The 20,084-nt window shown below is 40.8% G+C and overlaps 2 protein-coding genes across 2 annotated transcripts; one reads left to right on the top strand and one right to left on the bottom strand.

Moving 5' to 3' along the window:
* Positions 1 to 409: 409 nt before the first annotated feature.
* Positions 410 to 3,731, bottom strand: pdcl3 (phosducin-like 3). Its single transcript, XM_053877184.1, has 6 exons — positions 3,601 to 3,731; positions 3,038 to 3,158; positions 2,753 to 2,843; positions 2,154 to 2,297; positions 1,516 to 1,724; positions 410 to 1,244 (listed from the first exon to the last, which is right to left on the bottom strand). The coding sequence occupies exons 1-6, from the start codon at positions 3,604 to 3,606 to the stop codon at positions 1,096 to 1,098; spliced, it is 720 nt and encodes a 239-aa protein (XP_053733159.1). The 5' UTR covers positions 3,607 to 3,731; the 3' UTR covers positions 410 to 1,095.
* Positions 3,732 to 4,397: 666 nt separating this feature from the next.
* Positions 4,398 to 20,058, top strand: LOC128765900 (interleukin-1 receptor-like 2). The gene is made up of 12 exons (XM_053877133.1): positions 4,398 to 4,647; positions 12,814 to 12,891; positions 13,427 to 13,679; positions 14,620 to 14,812; positions 15,006 to 15,177; positions 15,348 to 15,410; positions 15,971 to 16,106; positions 17,088 to 17,242; positions 17,573 to 17,716; positions 18,884 to 19,051; positions 19,163 to 19,380; positions 19,619 to 20,058. The coding sequence occupies exons 2-12, from the start codon at positions 12,816 to 12,818 to the stop codon at positions 19,910 to 19,912; spliced, it is 1,872 nt and encodes a 623-aa protein (XP_053733108.1). The 5' UTR covers positions 4,398 to 4,647; positions 12,814 to 12,815; the 3' UTR covers positions 19,913 to 20,058.
* The last annotated feature ends 26 nt before the right edge of the window (positions 20,059 to 20,084 follow it).

Raw genomic sequence — 20,084 nt, 5'->3', positions numbered from 1 at the left:
GATGAAGGGAGACGTAAGTGTGAGTAGGGTGGATGACGACGACAGGATGACAGGGAGGAGACTTGCTTGGTATGACATCCCCAGCAAATTGTAATTGACATTCAGTTTACTACCATAATTCTTGGAGACATCTATTGTCAGGTACAGTATGTGCTTATTCTGAGCTCACTTGAACGCCCTTGCTTTATGGCAAATTTTAAAAAATAGGCGAACCATATTTGACCTTGGGACTAATTTCAGAAAATCTATTTAAATTGAAATGTAAAAATCTATTGTTGTTACTACATATGTGTGCAGTACATTTGTTTCATTGTTTTACATTTTTATCAGCCCAAACTGTCTTTGATATTGCTACATCAGACTGCTGGCCATCATTTGGAAAGAGAAAACCATAACCATAACATAACTAATTTGTTTAGAATTCATATAAACAAAAAAAGAACTAATTTATTTTTTAATTATAAACTTAAAAATTGCCATCGCAAGGTATAAAAATCTCCTGCCAAAAGCAATTCAATTGAATTGATGTCTATTTGTGCCGACAGAGCATTCGAGCTTTACCAGACGGATGTTGTAGAATCTGAGGGAAGAAGGAACCGGCAGAACAGGATCAACCATGAGAAGCGAGTAGCCCCTGAACATTCACCAGGCCACGGCTCCTGCAGCAACGCTCTGCATCCCTGTCTCATCATTCTCGACAGATACACCATATTGTTTCTAAAAATAAATGATTGTGTAGCTCAATAAATGAAGAAAAGCACTACTATACGTCTTCCTCTTTCCACTCAGCATGATGGCCTTTTTTGCACCCCACACAAACAAATCACTCCTTTCAACATGAATGTTCTTTATAAACATGATTCTGGTTCAAAAGAGATAGACAAGTGTCCTGAATGGAAACTCCTTGTGGCACATTGTAAGATACTGCTGGAGTTAAAAACGGTCTTGTGTGAAGTCGAATGATAAAAAAGCTGTGGTTGTCTGGTTGCCTCTGAGAGTTACAGCAACAACAAACTCCACAATGAAATGTTCTTGGTGACAAAAGGGAGTTGGGCTCCATCCACGGACAGGAGTGTTTTCTGATTCTTCTGGACTCTAATAGTCCTCGTCATCTGAGTCGCTGTCCTTCCGTGTGGGCGCTGAACATCTGATTGAAGTCATTAGCTTGTCTTCGATGGGCTTCCTCGGATTTTCCTCCAGATCTGTTTTCACTGCGCCAGTCTCTGATAACCTCCACTCCAGCTCTGTGCGGAATACATTGGAGAAAAGGCTTATAGGACTACTCAACCTCTGTGGGGCCTTCATATTTAAATAAACAGCTAACATTTGTCATTTGAAAAACAAAGACATAATGCCGTGCTACATGAACAGGAATGAAATGCATAACTTGTTAATTCACATATATGATGTAAACAATATTATCATCATTATCATTATTATCATATCAGTTCCATAGCTGTCATCTCTGACTTGCTTTTAGTCATGTTGGAAGTAAAAGACTGAACCTCTTCATACCTTCAACTTTGAGGTTCATGCCCCCAAACACCAGTGGGCCAATGAACTGAGCCTTCATGTCCCCTTCAAAGTACACAAAGATGGTTGGCAGGTTGTGGTCGGGGTAGTTGGGGATGCAGGTGGTGGAGATGGACTTGAGGAACTTTGTCTGAGGGAACTTCTTGGCCAACAAAGTCAAGTGGTGGTTGATCAGGGTGCAGATGGGAATGCTGGGAAAGAGAGCATTGTTTAAAAGCAGGAGGTTAAAGGTGTGGTGTGAAAATGAGAGGTAAATGACAACAGAAAGCCAAAAGCTGTTTTAATAATTCATCAATGTCAGCAGCAAAGAGGACAAATCTTATTGTTATCCCTGGTTTCTACAAAAGAAAACACAAACTAAAGTTTACTTCGGCTGAGAAACAAGTCTAACATAACATGGAGTAGTACTTAGTAGTACTTAGACAGAGGTGTCTAAGTTAAAGTGTGTTGCGCTATAAACGGTTGTAAGATGTTATCTGTGTATGGAGGCTGATGATGAATCCTTGTGTTAGCTCCTGACAAGGAAACAGGGTGACGTTTGGGTAACAAATTTCTTTTTCTCAGGTAACATCAACAACCGGATAATTGAAGCATTTCAATTTCATATTTTAGAAACCTACCCCTGTTTGTAGAGGTGCAGCACCACCCAGATGCCCTCTCCGGCTTTGTTCACCTCTTTGACATAGTCTTGACCGGAGATTTCCGTCACTTCCCCAAAAATGTTCTTCATCTGGTTTGCTTTCCATTCAGCCAGTCGCTTTTGTCTGCACGGATCAACAACTCAGCAAGTTCTCACTCAGAGATGACAAATTTTCTTTTACAACATATTGGTCATCTTTGACATTTTCCACCTTCATCCATTTTTTTCTCCTCATACCTTCCTCTCTCACAGCCACAGGTAGGTAGGAAAAAGAGGAGGTAAAGAAGCACTCTCTTTCTCCCGTCTATCTTCCCCTTTCCTCTCTAGCTTGGCAGTTCACTCCTCAGCATGCTTCAACCTACAAGTTGCGAATAATTGCCGTATACTAATACTTGATATTTCAAAGGAGCATAACACAGCACTCTGGAAAAGAGCTACCTTTTTAAAACTTTTAAAAAAGTGGCTATTTTGCTGTGTCCTGTCAATATTTAGCTATTTAATGTTGTAAGAACTTGTTCAAATTCTTAAAATTCTTAATAATTATAAGTCGATAAAGGAGAAAATACTTTCAGGACTCACCTGTACATTTCAATTGCAGCCTCGTCATCTTCACTGAAGTCATCCTCATTCTCTTCCAGCTCCTCCAGTGTCATGCTCTCATAGGTTTTAACTTTGTAGAGAACAGAAAAAAACTCAATAAGACTCTAACATCTTAATTAGACGTTAACAGTGACACACTTTGAACAGCACTTAATGATTCACCATCAGAGACCTACCACCAAATTCTGGCACATATTTTAACATTTTAGACTCAAAGAACATGATACATCATTCATAATAATAATACAACGTTGCTATTCTCACCAACGGACTGTTGCTGTAGGGCCAGTTCTTCTTCTTCGTCATCTTCCTTTGGAATCTCTTTAGGAGGGAGAATGCCCTTTTTTCTCAATATATCATTCCACTCTGTGTCTTCATTTGGATCCTGGAGCAAAGAAAACACGCTCAAACCTCAGTGGTGGTCATTCCATACAGTATAGTGTTGGGAATTTCAATTGAAGTGAAATAATCATTTATTTAAAAACGAGTTACATTACATTAATGATCACTGGTTTTGAGTAGACAAGCCACTATGGCTTAAAAACGCAGTTACTGTGTCTGCTTTTTTTAAGCAATACACAATGGTGACGAAACCATTTTTTTAATTTAGTAAAATAATTCTTTCGAGAGACAGCGGCACGAACAAACGATCTTTTCGCGATTCTCTAAACTATCTAAGATATCAAGAGATATTATGATGCGCCCAACTTACTTACGACTGCGATATTAGATTATGTCTGTATGTTTAGATATAAAACGAATGTCTAATGAAGAGTTCGATAGCCAAGGTTTACTCATGGCTTTTAAAAAAACATTTCGTTACTAACCTGCATTTTGTCGACTCAAAGACTTCACTGAAATCACACCGCCTAGTCTCCCAGAGTCACGGAAATAGAAGGAGCGCCGATAAATTCAGTCCGGGTGAAAACCTAATAAAATAGATGGAACACAGCAAGGCACGCGGGAATATGAAATTAGATACATCATATGTGTGGGGAATAATTTAAAAAAGTATTTTATATGCGTCGACAGTTTGTAAGATATTTTATCGATGAAGCTATGAGACACGTTGTCAAAAAGGGACAAAAATACATGTGACACTAACTTCCGGTAAAGGGCAATATGCCCAAATAAGGAAGTGCCAAGCTATGCATTCCGTTTGTAGCAGTCGAGACAGGTGATACACGCACACACACACGCACACACACAGTTAGTTATGACATATGACTTCCATGCTTCCCCAGCCTCTCTCCCTAAACCTAACCATCTAAACAGATGGACAGATTGGACCTAAACCAAACTTAAATATCTAACACTAAACGAAGTAAATTAACTAAATTAAGTAAAACTAAATTAAATATAATGACTCAGTTGTTGTCCTGTTGACTATCAAAATGTCCCCACAAATGCATACGGTGGATAGAGTATAGATTTTTACAAGTACACACGCGCACGCACACACACAAGTCACAACTTTCATTGAGCAAATGTGCATGTAGTTCTCTTCTCTGCCAGCAGATGCCACTGCACTGCTGCGAATACGAGCTCTTCATTGAAAAAGAAAATTGCATTTCAACAAGTTGCCGTTCGTTGAAGAGAAATTAAAGGTAGCTCAAAAGTCCGTGTTGGCTAAAGTAGAGATCTTGCTCTTGGTTCATGTGTGGCGGTCGTATGCCGGTGGCATGTTTTCTCCTCCCAGTGATTGCACAATAGTTGGACACATACTGCTTCTCAAGAGATCCCTGGAAGGAAATTGCAACATTTCAACAAGTCTCCACAGATGAGGAAGTCAGAGCTCCCTGTTAGTAACGGAGGACGGTGTTTACAGGAGACTGCCATGTGACCTGAGGGACACGTTGGTGATCCACAGATCGGTAAGCTATGTCACCCTATATTCATGATGTGCCACCGTCGCTCAGAGCCGTGCCAGCGCCACAGCTCCACTCGTATTCTCCACTGCCAGGTGTGATCTTGTATTCCAGGTCTCCCTGTCCGACCTCAGCCGTGATAGTTCGAGTTGACCTCTGAGCTTGAGGTGGAGTTGAAGTGCGTAAATTGTTGTGTTGGCATTATGAGCCTGTATTCGAGTTGTTTCTCCAACTTTAGTCTGTAGCCGATCTAAGAGCATGACAGTATGTGCTTTGCTCAGGCTTATTGAGCACGTACTGTCTATCAACCGCCGCTTTGTTGTTGTTCTTGGTCTGCAATGGTAACGAAAGTGCTTCATTCAATATTGTCGTAGATTACTGTTCTGTATGTTGAAGCCTCAGCCACCCAACACCTGCTTCCAGTATTATGGTTCAGAGCGAGCTCATAAACTGAGTCTGAACTTATTTTCATGAATTGATGGACACTTGACGGTGTTTTGGTGCAAAGTGTCGCGATATGCTCGCTGCATTTTTTGACGTGTTCGGGATGAAATGGGGTACAACTTCTTCAAATGTAAATGTGTATTAGCCTTTATTAAGCACTACGTCTTTACGTTTTTCAGTTGTATATTGTCTAGTTCATTGGTCCCACGACTAACGAACTGAATCTTAGCTGACTTGCCACTGAGCAGGATCAAGACAGTAGCGACATCTACCGGCCGATCTCCCTTGTCTGTTTCAACCTCTTTAGTTTAGACAGTCTGAAAGGAGAGAGAGAGGGTCGAGGTCTTTCCACTCAAAGTGATTAATAGCACTTTAAAACAATATATAAGACTCCCTATGGAGTTACAGGGGCATGCTCCCTCTGACAGGAATGTGTGTACGTACTGTGTTCTATTTGTCATGTGTGTATTTGTAAGCCAACTATTTTGTACCGATTTAACATGATGACGCTACCAGGCAGAACAGTCGGCCTCACACGTTCCATCCGACTATAGAAAAGATGCACCTCCTGTGGGATCCATGTTCCATGCAACACCACTGAGTCTGACTCTCAACTAAATATGCTGGTTCCTAGTTGAAGATGATAAATGAGACAATGTGATTTATACCTTTTCCTCAGTCTGACCTTCCTCTTCCAACTTGCTACACAGCTGATCAAATCACAGACTCCCAGGGTCTAAACGCGAGTGGCAGCTTTTCCGTCCTGGATACACTATTTTAGGTACAAGGAGGTCTCAGTGTGCTCAGGTGTGAGGGACATCTCCAACTACAGGACACTCTGAACTTTTCCTTCTCCCACACTTGCTTCATCTTCATGATCCCCACTCCAAATTCACACACCAGGATCACCAGCTTCCCGACACACAGCAGGGCCAAATGATATTCAGCACTGGAACCTACAAGGATGTGTGTTCACCCCCCATCTCTTTTTTCTCTGTAACTAACAACAGCACCTCAGAGGACCCCGCTACATCAGAAAGTACAGCCCACAGCTTCTGCTCCCATCTCTCCTCTAGTCAGTTCTTCAGAACTTTGAGCATCAAAACCAACTGCTCTTTACCCTTCGCCATAGTTCTTAGGTGTTTATGAGTTATTCATTATGTCACTGCTGACACTGTTATTGACAGTACTGTAGGTGCAGTGCATGATAGTCAAGCATGCTGCAATTTAGCCTCGTAAAGGCATGACCTGTGAAAAACCAATCTTTGCCTCATGTTCAGAATAAGTCATGTGGCGTTGATGAGCCTAAAACTCTTCATAAATCTTTCATAACCTTTTTTTTATGCACCTTTTATGTTTTGAATGACTTTACTGTCTATTGATTCTTTTTTAGGGCTGCATTTGTATTTGGATTGTACTGAAGAAATACAGTTTGCAGACACCAGAAGAGTTGAGAAACTTTCATGGTCTGTGGTGGAAATAAACTAGCAGTAGAATGGCTAACAGGGATGAGTTAAGACCTTGTGTCTGACCAACGAGTGTTTGAAATAAATGTGATAGAATAAAAAAAACCAAATGTGTCTCACTGCCTACCTTTTACTCTGGAAAAGCAAGGCATGTGTATGTTAGTGAACAAAGTACATGTGAGACTATTCGTGAGACCTGTTTTTTTTTCTGTTTACAGTCCTTAATTTGAAATATGTTGAATGCTGAAACAAGGTCGCATTGTTGAAACAAGGTCGCATTGTAGCACCTCAGAGTGGTTTTGCTCTTGAGAACAGACAATGCTAGACCACATTTGGTGTTGTCACAACTGCACACAGACTGTCTCGTCTTGGTCTCTGACTAGAAAAAAAACACCACGTGAATGCCCATTAATGAAACTTATTTACATAGAAATGAGGGGAAAATCAGAGCTCAAGTGAGGCAGTGTCTCCTCTGAAGCAATCTAATTACATTGGACCTTAATTGTATATGCATGCAGTGTAGTCAACATTTCTTCTTGAAAACAAGTTATTATTTCAATTTTACTTATTTTTCCCTAACAGTGATTATATGTTCTTATTATGCAATGTAAATGCAATATTAATGTCATCAATATCTAATCACGATCCATTTTATGCACTAGGGTCTCAGTCCATTTCATAACAGAATAACTGAAGCACACAAACATACTGTATTTCAGAAAAATGATCAGGATTGGTTGGAAATTATTTGATTTTGGTGATGTTCCGAGGGTTCTTTGGCATTTACCATGGCAAATAGTCTGGTGGCGATCTCAGACTTGGTCTTGATTCCCTGACTATAATGGGCAGGCAAATATAAAAGACTTTCTTCAGACAGTCTTTTCATTGCATCAGTTGTTGCTTCCCACCCCTTGTTTTTGGATTAAGAACATCAGTTGGACTAAGCCCACACACTTTTCCTGCTCTTTTTTTCACGCTGTTTGTACGTTGTCGAGAGGAGGAAGGACACTTCTGTTCAAACAATCATTGTGAGTTTATTCAGCATGCTCAGGACGGAGGTGGTGTTCCATCTGGTAGCTCCTGTTTTCTTACTTTCCTGTGAGAAACTTGCGGAGGTGAGTCAGCTTTCCTTTTGCTTTCAGAAAAGAAGCAGACAGCGGCTGAATCTGGTGGTGAAATTATTTGAAACATGGTTACACTCTTTTCAGACTCTAATGTAAGTGCATGTGAAATAATCTGTGACTAAAATATTGCAATAGGATTGACAGTGAGCTGTTGCCAAAGACCTGAAATAACTACCGGGCTGCTGTGGTATGCACCGATTCTAGATGCACTCTCAAACTTGAGTTGTCTAGCTTATTACTATTCTAAACTGGCGTTTTGTACAGGGAAAAAAAAAAACTTGAAATGTTTGAACTAGTGCTGTCAGTCGATTAAAAAGGTTAATCCAATTAATTACAGGATTATTTTATTTATTATTAATTAATCACATTTTATGTCATATCTGCTAAAGGTCTAAAGGTAAAGAATTTGAGTTCTAGGATATTAAAAAATTGTAGTGCATGACTAATCAATTGAATACAGTAAGAAGAATATTTGAAATCCAATGTTTTATTGGTGATCTGTGCTTCACAAATAAAATCCAAAAGCAAAGGTCAAGCACATCCGCAAACCAGTTAGGCCAGGTGCATTATTCAAAAATGTAAAACAAACAGCAATACAGTTAAATAAATAAAATAAGGCTGATTTCAAAAATGTAATACAAATACAGTGATTCGGTTAAATAAACTAAATTCTGAAATAAAATAAGGCTGCCTCAAATAGGCACTGAAGCTCAATATAGCAATTCAAAAATGAATAATAGAAGTATAACGCGTCTCTAAATGAGGCAAAATGAAGAACCGTTGATACTCATAATTAATTGCGTTACATTTTTTAACGCATTAAATTGTGGCGTAATTAATTAATCAAATTAACGCGTTAAAATGACAGCACTAGTTTGAACGAATAAATAACTTCAGACAGTTCTGATTGCACTGTTGCACTGGTTAGAGCTGAAATGTCCAAAACTGAAAAGGTTGAAAATGACCACAGATGTGCAGTTGAAATGTGGAATGAATAGATCTCTGTAAAAGATCTAAGACCCCTCTTCCCCAAGTACGCAAAAGCATCACATAATGCTGCGTTCTCAGAATTGCCCTCACACAATGTTGCTTTCACGAAGAGGAAGTCAAAATGATCGTCTCTTGTGACATGACTGTTGAAGCTGTAGAAAGAGGTGATGGTTTCTTCATTCGTCTCGTTTGTACTCGCCAGCGAATCGTTTCAAGTATACAGAAGTCTACCTATATTCAGTCCCACCTATGTGCATGTATGTTATTTGTAGAATATGAACTTACTCCTAACTCTGCTAAGGATACTGGTTTATGTTATGTTATGTCACTGATTCAGGCTGCCTCTCAGTCATCTCTCTCTGGACAGTGACTATGCTCCTACTTAAAGTGACATCTAGAAGTATCCCCACTATGATTTGGGGTTCCCATGACCTCTACTCCAGTCTATTATAGAGCATCTATCAAGATTCACACTTGAAAGATTGATGCTCAAGTTTGTAATAAGCCTGTGTCGCAGATGCTTTTATAGTAGCGTTATCGGAAATAAAACCCATTCCAATCATCCACTTCTCAAAAGTCACTTTGGCCAGTCGTTCTTGACCCCCATTTCTGATGCCGCTGACCCACACAATATGATAACAATATATAATTAGATTTTCATTATGGAGTGTACGGACGTTATCTAGTTCCCTAAGAGATGAGGAACAGTGTTTTTGACTCTGCATTTTCTTAAGTAAAGTAGGTGGCAACGCTCGCCACACAGAGGCCAGTTTCACAGACGTGACCAGCTGTGATTCAAATTTGCAAGAAAAATGCTCATGTCTGTCAGAATCTGTGAACCCTCCTTCACTGTGCTCAGAACGATGTCACGTTTTGTCTTTTCACAGTTGCAATTCAGTATTCTCATGGGAGGTCACGTGTATCTTATTGGAAACTGCTACGTTTTGTACCAGTCTTCTACTTTTCTCTGGGAAGTTGTATGAGTCAGCCAAATCATGAACGAAATAAACTAATCTAATGTTGCCCTACTGATGGAGAATCAGTTGCACCACAAAGAAGGTAAACAATTTCTGTTTCGATTTCCGGTTGATGGAAAGCAAAACCATAGTGCAACTTATTCAACGTTTAGAGATATGTGGCAGAATATGTCTGGGCTGCAAAGCTCATCATGTAACCTGCTGCAATTTTTTTGGAGGCTCAGTGATTTGTAATGTCTTGTTTGTGATGAGTCATGTCAAGACTGCGCCATCTGGCCTCTGGCGAACGTCCTTACGTGGCACTCAGCTAGTAGTTTAAAATATTTTGCTTCAGATTTTATTTAATTCAGAATTGGGCCATTACAAATTCCAAGATATGAAAAAAAAATCAAAGTACTCACAGAGTTTAGATTCTCATGTTCTCTCTCTACACAAATGTTGCCACAACCTTGTACTTGGTGACATGAAGCAAGAGATTTCTCCCTCCAAAAACAGATGGCCAAAGTTCGGCTGGCTGAGCAAGTTTGTTGACTCAAACATCCACTGGCCACTTGGACAAATGCAAACAGAAATAAAAGTCTGTGTTCTCTCAGTCATTCCATGTGAAAATCATCATCTGGTCAGTTTTATAACAGTAGTTTTCTGTGGCTTTGACAACAAGTCGAGACAAGTCCCACACATTTACAGTAAGAACACATTTATTTTCTTAGGTTAGGTTTTTATTTGTGTTCCCGTGGGCACTCTGTTTACTTCCCACGGCCATAAACAGACATGGGCAATAGGGGTATTTATATTTTTATTTTGGTTTGTTTGTATGATTGTTATTGTTTGTAAAAAAAATGTTATTATTATTTGCAATAATAATGGTGTCCCCGCGTTTCGTCCTACACAGTCAGAATTAGTGTCTGAGTGTGAGTAGGACCAAAATATCTTCACATTCTCTATTGTCTTATGTTGACCTTCATGAGCAAGAAGAGTGAAAGGTGCTCTCTATTTGTGCAGATATTCATTGACTTTAATAACATCATTGAGCAATGTTACAGAACCATAAGTTGTCGTCAAACCATAAGTTGAATACTGAATTATCAGTGATGTGTGTCAAGTAGTCATTAAACTCTACTAGTCTCCTGTTATGGTTAAAATTAACTACTTCCATCCAAGTGGGAAGATTCCTTTCAAATATTAGCCTCGTGGATTTATTGAACAGTAGGTGTAGATTTCTGGTGGAAAATTATTTGATGGAGTGCAAGATATAGAGTAGAACAAATATCAAACATCAAAAATAATACTAATGGTTCTGTATTTGAATGTTTTGACTATGTCTGATGTTGCAATGTTGCTGCGTAACCAACAATAGCAAAGTCAAGGATGTGTTTTTCCTTTTTCCTTTATGCAGAACTGTGACTATGTGCGTCTGTCCCTATTTATGGTGTGAGACATTCTGACTTTCACAGTGCCTGTGACTACAAAGTGCAACTTTGGCTCTTGCTGAGCCAGTTTCCTTGCCTGGCATTATGTAATTAGTTAGTTTTCCTTAGTTATTTTCTTTATCTTCCTTAATATAATTTATTTAATTTATGGCACTTCCAATATTCCATTACCCTCTGTGGAAAATGTTCATCAGTCATAGAGAAGTACTTGTTTGTCTGTGGCATCTCTCATATACGCTGTCGGTGAAGGACAGATTGACTCAAGATTGGGAGACACTAGTTTTGTTTTGATGTACATATCTAATAATGGCGACGCTAGCCTTGCTTCCTGTCGCCTAAGTGCACATGAACATTTCCATTGTAGACAGGGGAAGCGCTCCTGCCAGTGACTCAGACCGTGCCTCTCCCCTGCTTTGTCCGTCAGGCTCTTCTTTCCTCAGGCTTGTCCTGTCACTGACTGCACCGTCTAACAGCCTATTAACCTGTCTGTTCCAAGGGTTTATTAACATCACAGTGTTTCGTTTTCAATCACAAATCTCCTACTGGGAAACAATCCTGACTCACAAAGGATGTATTGCACCTTTCATGGTATTTCAATATTTGATTCACTTGATCTACAGGAGCAGTCTGTAAGATTCTGTTTTTTTTTTTCTATCAAGCTGTAATTCGTCCTTCAAGTAATGTGTGTAAAAACATACTTCTTCACATCCCATAGACCAGTGGTGGGCAAGACAACAACAATGCCAGTTTTATAGTTCTACTAACACAAGGAGGGCCATGTAAATACAGTCACAGGGCCACATTTGGGTCCCTGGGCCACACTTTGCCCAGGTCTGCCATAGACACTTGTTGGAGTATGAATTTGGCAGCAGTATAATAGTATAATAGTTCATACTGTAATATGAGTCTATGAATTAATCTAAAAAAATACTGCACAACTTGTGGTCCAAACGCTCACACACTAAAATACACACACTAAGTGAAAGTTCGGTGTGGATGAGGGTGGATGAAACCACTCCACCTTTGGTGTTTTTGCTGTGAACTCATCTGGACTATGAGCCTACACATTTACAGTAGCACACCCTCTTGTGAGCACCTCTCAGGGGCATCACAGTGGATGCTTTGCTGCACAGCTTTTTCATAGCTTTTCAGTGATGTTCACTTGGATTATGGTCGTGCACTATGGTGGCAGTGACTGGGCCACGCAAGGACAGCCACACAGTTTGCTTTTGATAGCTAAGCTGCATGCAGAAGGGCACTGTCCTGCTGAAAGACGAACCGTCACTCTGGGCAGGTCAAGAGCACGGTGGCAAATGAAAAACATTGCCACCACCATGCTTCTCTGTAGGGGTGGCAGTGGCCAGTTGATGAATGGTGACTGGTTTCCTCCAAACATGACGCCGGGGCTTCGGAAGCACATGCACTCAATTATTGCACTGGCAGCAGTGGATTGGAACACTCACCAGTGGTTGAGCTTGAATTCCAGGCATGAATCCAAGTGTTACATGCCTATTTGTCAGAGGATTTGGGGAAGGGAAGAGAGGAATGCAGGGAGGTTTCGGGAGTTGTTACACTCTCGGAAATACACGTTATTGCGCAATATATGGCCTACTTTTCAAGCCTCTTTTTGCAGTATTCTTTTCTTCGGAGAGAGTCTTTTGTAAATGAACTTTGCTCTTTATTTTTCTTTACATGCTTACTTGATAATTCGATTTTTTTTGAAACATGTCTGTTCTTCCAGCCATGGGCTTGAATCCAACCCTGGGATCGCTGCTGTTCTTCTTCGGATTCTTCTTGACCTGTTCAGGATCTTTCCGTGGTGAGTGAAACACAAACGTCAACAGCCACCATTTATGTTTTTTGCAAACTTACAGGCTTTTCCCGCCAGTCTCCAATGTATTATGAGTGCCTTTATTCATGAAATAATAAAGCTCTATCACATATTTGACTGGTATCTCGGTCTACTGTGTGTGAAATAGTAGTCACACCAAGTCCTTGCCTGCACGCCTCTTCTATCAGCCTCCAGCGTGACTGTTGAATCCCTGTTCACAGGGATCTGTGTCCTTCTATGAGCTCCTTTTCTGCTTTTACTCTGGTTTCCTAGCACTGTTCGAAAATATCCTAGGTGGGTCTACTCGGCCTTCTACTGGATGATCATGCTCAGTCCCTCCTTCACTGAGCATGATGATACTGTGCTGCACTGATCTGTTTTTGATTGCAGCTTAAGGAAGAAACGCTGCTTCCTAGTGGACATTATGGACTTCAAGTCAAGGGGCTCAGAGAAAGTGGGGCAGAGAATGAATGAAAACAATAGCAGAGGAATAATAATGACATTCAAAATTTGTTTGTGTCAGATAACTGCAGTGACTACAAGCTCCAGTTTGAGAAGGTGTTCACAGTCCCTGGGGATGTAGTGATGCTCAACAGCACCCTGGTGTCTCCAGACGTCTTCGACTTCTCCTCAGTCCCCTACACCATCACCTGGTATGACTCCAACTCCACCATGGAGCTGCGGAACAAGACTGGCCGGACCCTAGTGTGGCGACACATGCTGTGGTTTCTGAATGTGACGATGGAGGATGCGGGAGAATATGTGACCATTGTGAGGTATGATGTTGAAGTGCTAAAAATATATGTGACTGTATATGAATTAGAATTAGAATATAATGCTATATTACTTACCTACAGGACTTCAGAAAACTGAGTTAATATCACTCAACAACAAATATACTACAAGAATATGAAAACTGTATTGTAAATCATGTCATTTTATGAGGGATTCATTGAACATTGGGATAGTGTGAAAAAAGCCACGTTCTTCTTCGGTGGCAAAGAGCCTGCAAAGCTGAATTGTGTCGTCTGACGCGATCGTGTAATCAAAAACTCTGCAGTGCACCGTGAATGATGATTTTCACCTCAAATCGACAAGGTGATGTAATGTGTTTTTTTTTTTTTCTCGAGCCTTCTGTTTACATTTTTAGTCTGTTCACTGTGGTCACTGTGGGACTAAAAAAAGGCCATCTAATCTAATCTATGATAACTACCTTTTTATTGTCTTTTTTCTAAGCAGAGGGTGAAATGTCTTTTTTATGTCAAAAATATTCAGTCATACAGTATTTATTTACTTTGATTGAAAAAACATGTATACAAATCTATTATAATCTGTTTATGCGATATTTTAAAAGCTGTAAAACCCACTGGATATTCGGTATAGGCCAAGCATTTTAGATTTTATTCAGCTTCGGCCACCTACTGTTACACTTCCTACATTATGTACAGTGTAGGTGCAAATACATCAAGCCAGTTCTTAAGTTTGGAAAAAAGTTCAGTTATTATAAGGACACTAGATTAATATATTTCAAGACACCATTTTCCAGTGTAAAAAAACAAAACAAAACAAATTATTACATTAAAAAAAAAAAAAAGATGAACTTATGTATTGATCCCAGAATGCATCTATGTCCAGTGTCTATAGTGTCGAACTATACACCCAGAACATTACAGGACAGTCATCAGTCATTAACTAAGAACTTGTTGTCGTTTGCAGGACCCCCACAGACTGCTACCGTCAGGTCACTCAGATGGTTGTGGAGCGTCCTCTGGCAGGCCAGTGTGGCCGACCTCAGAAAGCTCCCCAGATCCTCACCAATGAAGCCACAGATTCTCTGTCCTGCCCACTGAAAGAGTACATCACAACTTTGGACCGGCACAGCATTACCTCATCCATCACGTGGTACAGAGTGAGTTGTGTTTAAATTGCTCGTGCTGTCACTCAACACCCACGTTGTGTGTGTGTCGGGCCCTTTAGCAATATCGAAAAATGACTTTCATTTTGGCTGCCACACTAATGTTGCACTGGAGGAGACAGTCGCAAACTTCAGTTACTCCTGTTCACATAGTAAGACTGACTGGCGGTGCTCTCCTGTCTTTCAGGGCTGTGATGTCATTGAGGACGGGACTGACCGGTACAGCTACTGGAACAGAGTCAAATTGAAGATTGATGGCGTAAAACCCACAGACAATGGCTTCTTCACCTGTGTCCTCAGCTTCAGCCTGGGTGGCATTAATAGATCTGTGTCAGAGACCATTGATGCGTGGGTCAAAGGTCAGACTGAAGGCTGTTTGAGTATACTGTACAACAATTTCGCTTTACTGTAATAGAGCTGTGTGCTTTAATGTGCTGTTTGTCAAACTCTGTGTGAGAAATTATGCCACACTTTCAGTTTTCCGTTTATACGGCTTGAGTCTCACTGTGACCCTATAATGTGTTTGCAGAGGACTATTCTCTGGAACCACAATTGAATGAGCCGGCAGGAGAGGTCATTAAGGCGTCTGCAGGTGAGTCTGAGTATAGGCAGGAGTAATTGTTTTTTCAAAACTAAAAATGCTGATTGAAGAATGTCTTGAACAACAGTGGGTTTAACATGTCATGACCTCAGCCATGTGTAATGAGGGATTTATTGTCCATGTATTGACAGTGTTGTGAGTCATTTCTGCTGTTCCTTGAACCTCTTTGTTGGTTATGTGAGGGGTTATGAGGGCATGACATGTCTGTTCTGGGGTATGATCGGCTTCCATTCTACCATCAGGAGCTCAACTCTCAGCTTTGTGGGGAGGAGAATGCGTGTCTCTGCTTTCATTTCCAAGAACTTCTTTGTTTTTGCCACTCATGTCTTCCTGTCCTTATAGACCTTCAGTGGCTAATTGTGTTGGAATGTGATAGCAGCGTCAATGGAGCACATGCTTATGTGTGCATGCTTGTGCTAAGTGCTTTAAATAATAACAAAAATACCCTTTGGAGACCAAATGTAGAAACCTTTGGTCTCCTAGTGTAACTACTGATTTATAGTGGGACACTGCCTGAACTGCAAGGTTTTGTTGTTTCTGAATGTCTTCAGGATCTCGCTTCACCAAGAACTGCCTGGTGTTTGTGCCATGTGTTGGGCCTCCTCGTGTGGATCTTTACTGGCGGGCCAGAGACAACTTTATCATGAGCAGGAACCCTTCTGACAGAGTCTACACCTCTGAGCACCGGTGAGTTGACGCACATACACGCTCACAGTTTTGGCTGATTTAAGTACGTTTGACCCTCAATCATCGATAATTCTTGCTTGTTTTCTCCCTTTACATTCCAGCGTATTTCCTTACTGCTATTAAGACTTTCGTTCCCGTGTTTAATTATTTTAAATGATTTGTAGGCATTTAGTGGTCTGCATTTACTGATATATATACTGCAACTATCATCAATCATATTCGAAGAGAAAAAGAAGACGAACTGAGTGCAAATTTTTTTTTCCTGCCCTTATTAACTCTGTTTCCTTTTCCTCCTTTACAGTACATAATATTCTTCTTCAGTTATAGTCCAAGTTTCAGTTTTTTACCCAAATATACTTGTATTTCATTAATTGTTTGAAATGGTGTTGGTGCAGTGGGGACAGTAGATGGCAGCAGTGAGTTGGAACTTGCTTGCACTCCTCACAGTGGATGTGGATGACAGCTGGGCAGATAGTAACGTACTGTAATGCCTTCATCCTGTCCCCTTGTCAACATTTCCTGACAAGTTCATGGACATCGCTTTTTGAGTTATTTTGCAAACAGAAAGACAGATAAATGTCAATGATCGCTCGACCTGCCTGGTGAAGTTAAAATGCATCTGAATTCAGAACCTTCATATTGTATTGGTCTGAAGTACAGATGTTCCACCTTGAGATCACATATAGCAATTGCTTTTTATGGATAATATAGAACTTACTTTATTTGGCGTTTGAATTTAGTCCCCTTAAGATGGCCGGTTTACTTGAAATAGTGTACATTTACTTGAAATGGGTACACTTTGCTTTAAGCACTCATCTATATGCTTACATTCTTAAGACGTCATAGTGCAGTTATAATGTATTTATAGAACCTGTCATTTAAGTTCATTATCATGTATGGTTACTTATGTCGAGGTCAAGGTTATGTCTAGTTATAAGACTCAAGAACCCCTAAATAAAACTTTGTTTTTGTCCAAAACAGATCATGGCATCAAGAGTCTCCAGTTAAAGGTGTTTGGCTGGAGAAAACTCTGATCATCACTGAGCTGGGGCAGGAGCACTTGCATTCCAACTATTCCTGCCTAGTGTACAGCAACTATGGCTCACAAATGGACTACTTCACTCTGCTGCCAAAAGGTCTGTCACATGAGCTCTGCTGCAGACTTTACAACTGTTTACAAACAAAAACATTGTCATTTCAGCAGCGGTGGAACGATCACACACATTATAAATAAATAAATCATTAAATTAAATAATTCAATTCAATTCAATTGGACACTCACCCTTTCTGAATTACAGCATGACTAAGGTTTGAGGACTAAACAAGAAGTGAAGCAGGTTGCTCAGCTGTGATCAGGTCATTAATCTAAGAGCACCATTAGGGTCTGGCACAGTGCGTGCTCTTGTGTTGACTTTATCTGATGTAATATGATCCTCGGTTGAACAAAGTTTTCTGCTCTTCCACAGATCCGTCCATCTTAGTTCCCATTGGGACCCTTATGGCTTCTGTGATGCTGCTCTTCATCAGTACTGTTGCTTTCTACTACGTCTTCAGGATTGACATCGTGCTGTGGTTCAGACAAGCGTTTCCCATCGTCTATGGGAATACAGGTGATGGCATCACCTGGCTATATTATTAGCCCACAGTCAGACCGCGGTTGTCATGACCACATCGTCATAGATGTCATACACAAGGAAATAAAAAACAAATAAATATTTCCTTTGAACATCTTAGGTCCCCCGTGCATTGATATATTTTTGCCTTACAGGACCATGCTACTTTGTCATGTCTACTTTGTCTGTTTAGAATGTTGATCTTTAGTTCCGCTGCCTGTCCGCATTAGGCCACTCACTCACACACTGGATCTATAGTGAAGGAATATCTCATATCCCGACTGCACAGATGCACATGCTTCAGTATTCTGTCCGAAGAGTACAAGACATACTAGCATTCCTTTCAAGTTTTCCTTTCACCAATGGGTGAGTTTTTTGCTCACTCCCATCTAGCCATTGGTGTCGTGTCTCAATCAGAAGGACTACACTATACAACATCATGACGGCCATTTCAGAAAAAAAGATGGAAGAAACTCAAGTGGGATTTTTTTTGTGTATGAATTTGTTTTAGTCCATTTGTGTTTTGCTTATCTTTAGTTAATTTGAATCTCTGACATCTCTTGTTCAGACAAATCTAGAAGTTTCTGTGTCTGAGCCATTTTCTTGAAAACTTAAATATTTGCAGGTTTTTCCATTTCTTTTGTCTGTCACTTTCACATTTCCACTCCCGTTATTGCGATGTACATTTTGTGTTTCTGGCATGTGGTTGGTGGAAGTTCCCTCTTCTTCTCTTCTCCTCCTCATCAGGAGTTAGTTTAAATAGTCTTTGAAGCTGATCCGCCGTCCATTTTTGTCTCTAAACATGACAAGCAGTATTTGTCTCTACTGCTCGGGTAATCCTGCTAAAGCAAACAGTTCATTGGTATGTGCTCTGTAATCTGCCTTGTGCACTATTCGAACAACCTTTTCAGTAGCAGAAGCAGTGGTCGTGTTTTACTTTGGTAGGTGTTCCCCGCACCTCGACTCCGTTTGGGAGTATGAATCTATAATTGATATGAGCATTGTGATCAACAATTGCCCACAAACAAGGTCATTCTTCTTTATAAAAACAACTTTCCTCAGAGCTCAGTGACGACTCCTTCTCAGTCATTCCTGTCCCAAATTGCAAAAAGCAAAACATCGTTGGGCAACAGAGGATAACAGCCCAACCTTTCTATCACGCAGATTTGGATGGGAAGCTATACGACGCATATGTGGTCTACCCTCAGCCTGGGACAGCCGGATTCAGACAGGAAGTGGAAACATTTGCAATTCACACTTTAAGTCAAGTGCTGGAAAAATCCTACGGCTACAGACTATTCATCGCGGGGCGTGACTGTGTGCCAGGACATGGTATGTTTGCTTCCCTGTTCTTGTCACAAACAAAGTGTTCAGTGCTGTGATATTTCAGATGTCTTGCATTCACTTCGTCTGACTTACCTATGGTTCTTTTCTCCTCTCCAGCCGTAGCAGACACAGTGGACGAGAGCATCTGCGCCAGCCGCAGGGTCCTCTTGCTCTACGATGCCTCAACCTTCACTGCTAACAGCATCAGCAGCAACAATAACCTCAGCAGTTCCAAGAGTGAGGAGAGTCTGGTGGGTGGCGTGAAGACAGACGGGAGGCAGCAGCTGGAGTGTGTGCTGGCCATGCACCAAGCTTTGATGGAGGGTTCTCTGAAGGTGATGACTGAATGATGTTGGTTGATAACTCAGTGTTAGATGTTAGATGGTGTGGTAAAACACTGTGGGACTTTTCAGGGAAGCACATCCTATGTGCCACACATGTACCCAAAATATCCCCAAATTGCATGTGTGTGAGAGCTACTCCCAGATAAAACTTCATACATATCGGTAATGAGGGGCAGTCGTGGTTAACCAAGTCTAAGTAGACATGCCTGAGTCTATGTGTGATTCCCAGGTGGTTCTGGTGGAGTTGGAGGAAATCACAGCTGCACAACTGGCTCTCTTCCCTGAGTCTGTCAGTCACCTGAGGAAGAAGCAGGGAGCTGTGTGTCTGTGGAAGAGCAGAAGGACGGGGCACAGCTGGAGGACATGTACCAGGACACTGGATGACAAGAAAGTGAGGCGAGACTCAGAAATTCCCCTGTCCGTTTCCTCTTCATCCAGGTTCTGGAAGGAGATGAGGTATCATATGCCGGTGCGTGGCAAGAGAGCCATGTCCCCAGAGAAGACTACACTTTTAAACTTGTGACGGTGACTCATTAGAAACAAAGTGACTGAAGGTCGTTGAGGTCATCCATCTGTCCCCGTGATGATGACTCGTCTGAACACTAGATGTAAAAATGTATTGTAAATATATTGCGTCGTCGCCACCTTGAATGGATAAAAATAAAATGTTATTTCATGATCTGTCATCATTTAAC

This window comes from Synchiropus splendidus, chromosome 10 (assembly GCF_027744825.2).
Source record: "Synchiropus splendidus isolate RoL2022-P1 chromosome 10, RoL_Sspl_1.0, whole genome shotgun sequence".
NCBI lineage: Eukaryota > Metazoa > Chordata > Actinopteri > Syngnathiformes > Callionymidae > Synchiropus > Synchiropus splendidus.
Note: the sequence above shows the minus strand (reverse complement) of the source record. Positions and strands in the feature narration are given on the sequence as shown.

Coding starts and splice junctions, on each gene's coding strand:
- LOC128765900 (XM_053877133.1), top strand. CDS start 12,816: ATGGGCTTGAATCCAACCCTGGGATCGCTGCTGTTCTTCTTCGGATTC. Junction 16,107..17,087: donor GTCTACACCTCTGAGCACCG/GTGAGTTGACGC, acceptor TGTCCAAAACAG/ATCATGGCATCAAGAGTCTC. Junction 19,052..19,162: donor TGACTGTGTGCCAGGACATG/GTATGTTTGCTT, acceptor TCTCCTCTCCAG/CCGTAGCAGACACAGTGGAC.
- pdcl3 (XM_053877184.1), bottom strand. Junction 2,844..3,037: donor CCTACAGCAACAGTCCGTTG/GTGAGAATAGCA, acceptor TTCTCTACAAAG/TTAAAACCTATGAGAGCATG. Junction 2,298..2,752: donor GCTGCAATTGAAATGTACAG/GTGAGTCCTGAA, acceptor TGATCCGTGCAG/ACAAAAGCGACTGGCTGAAT.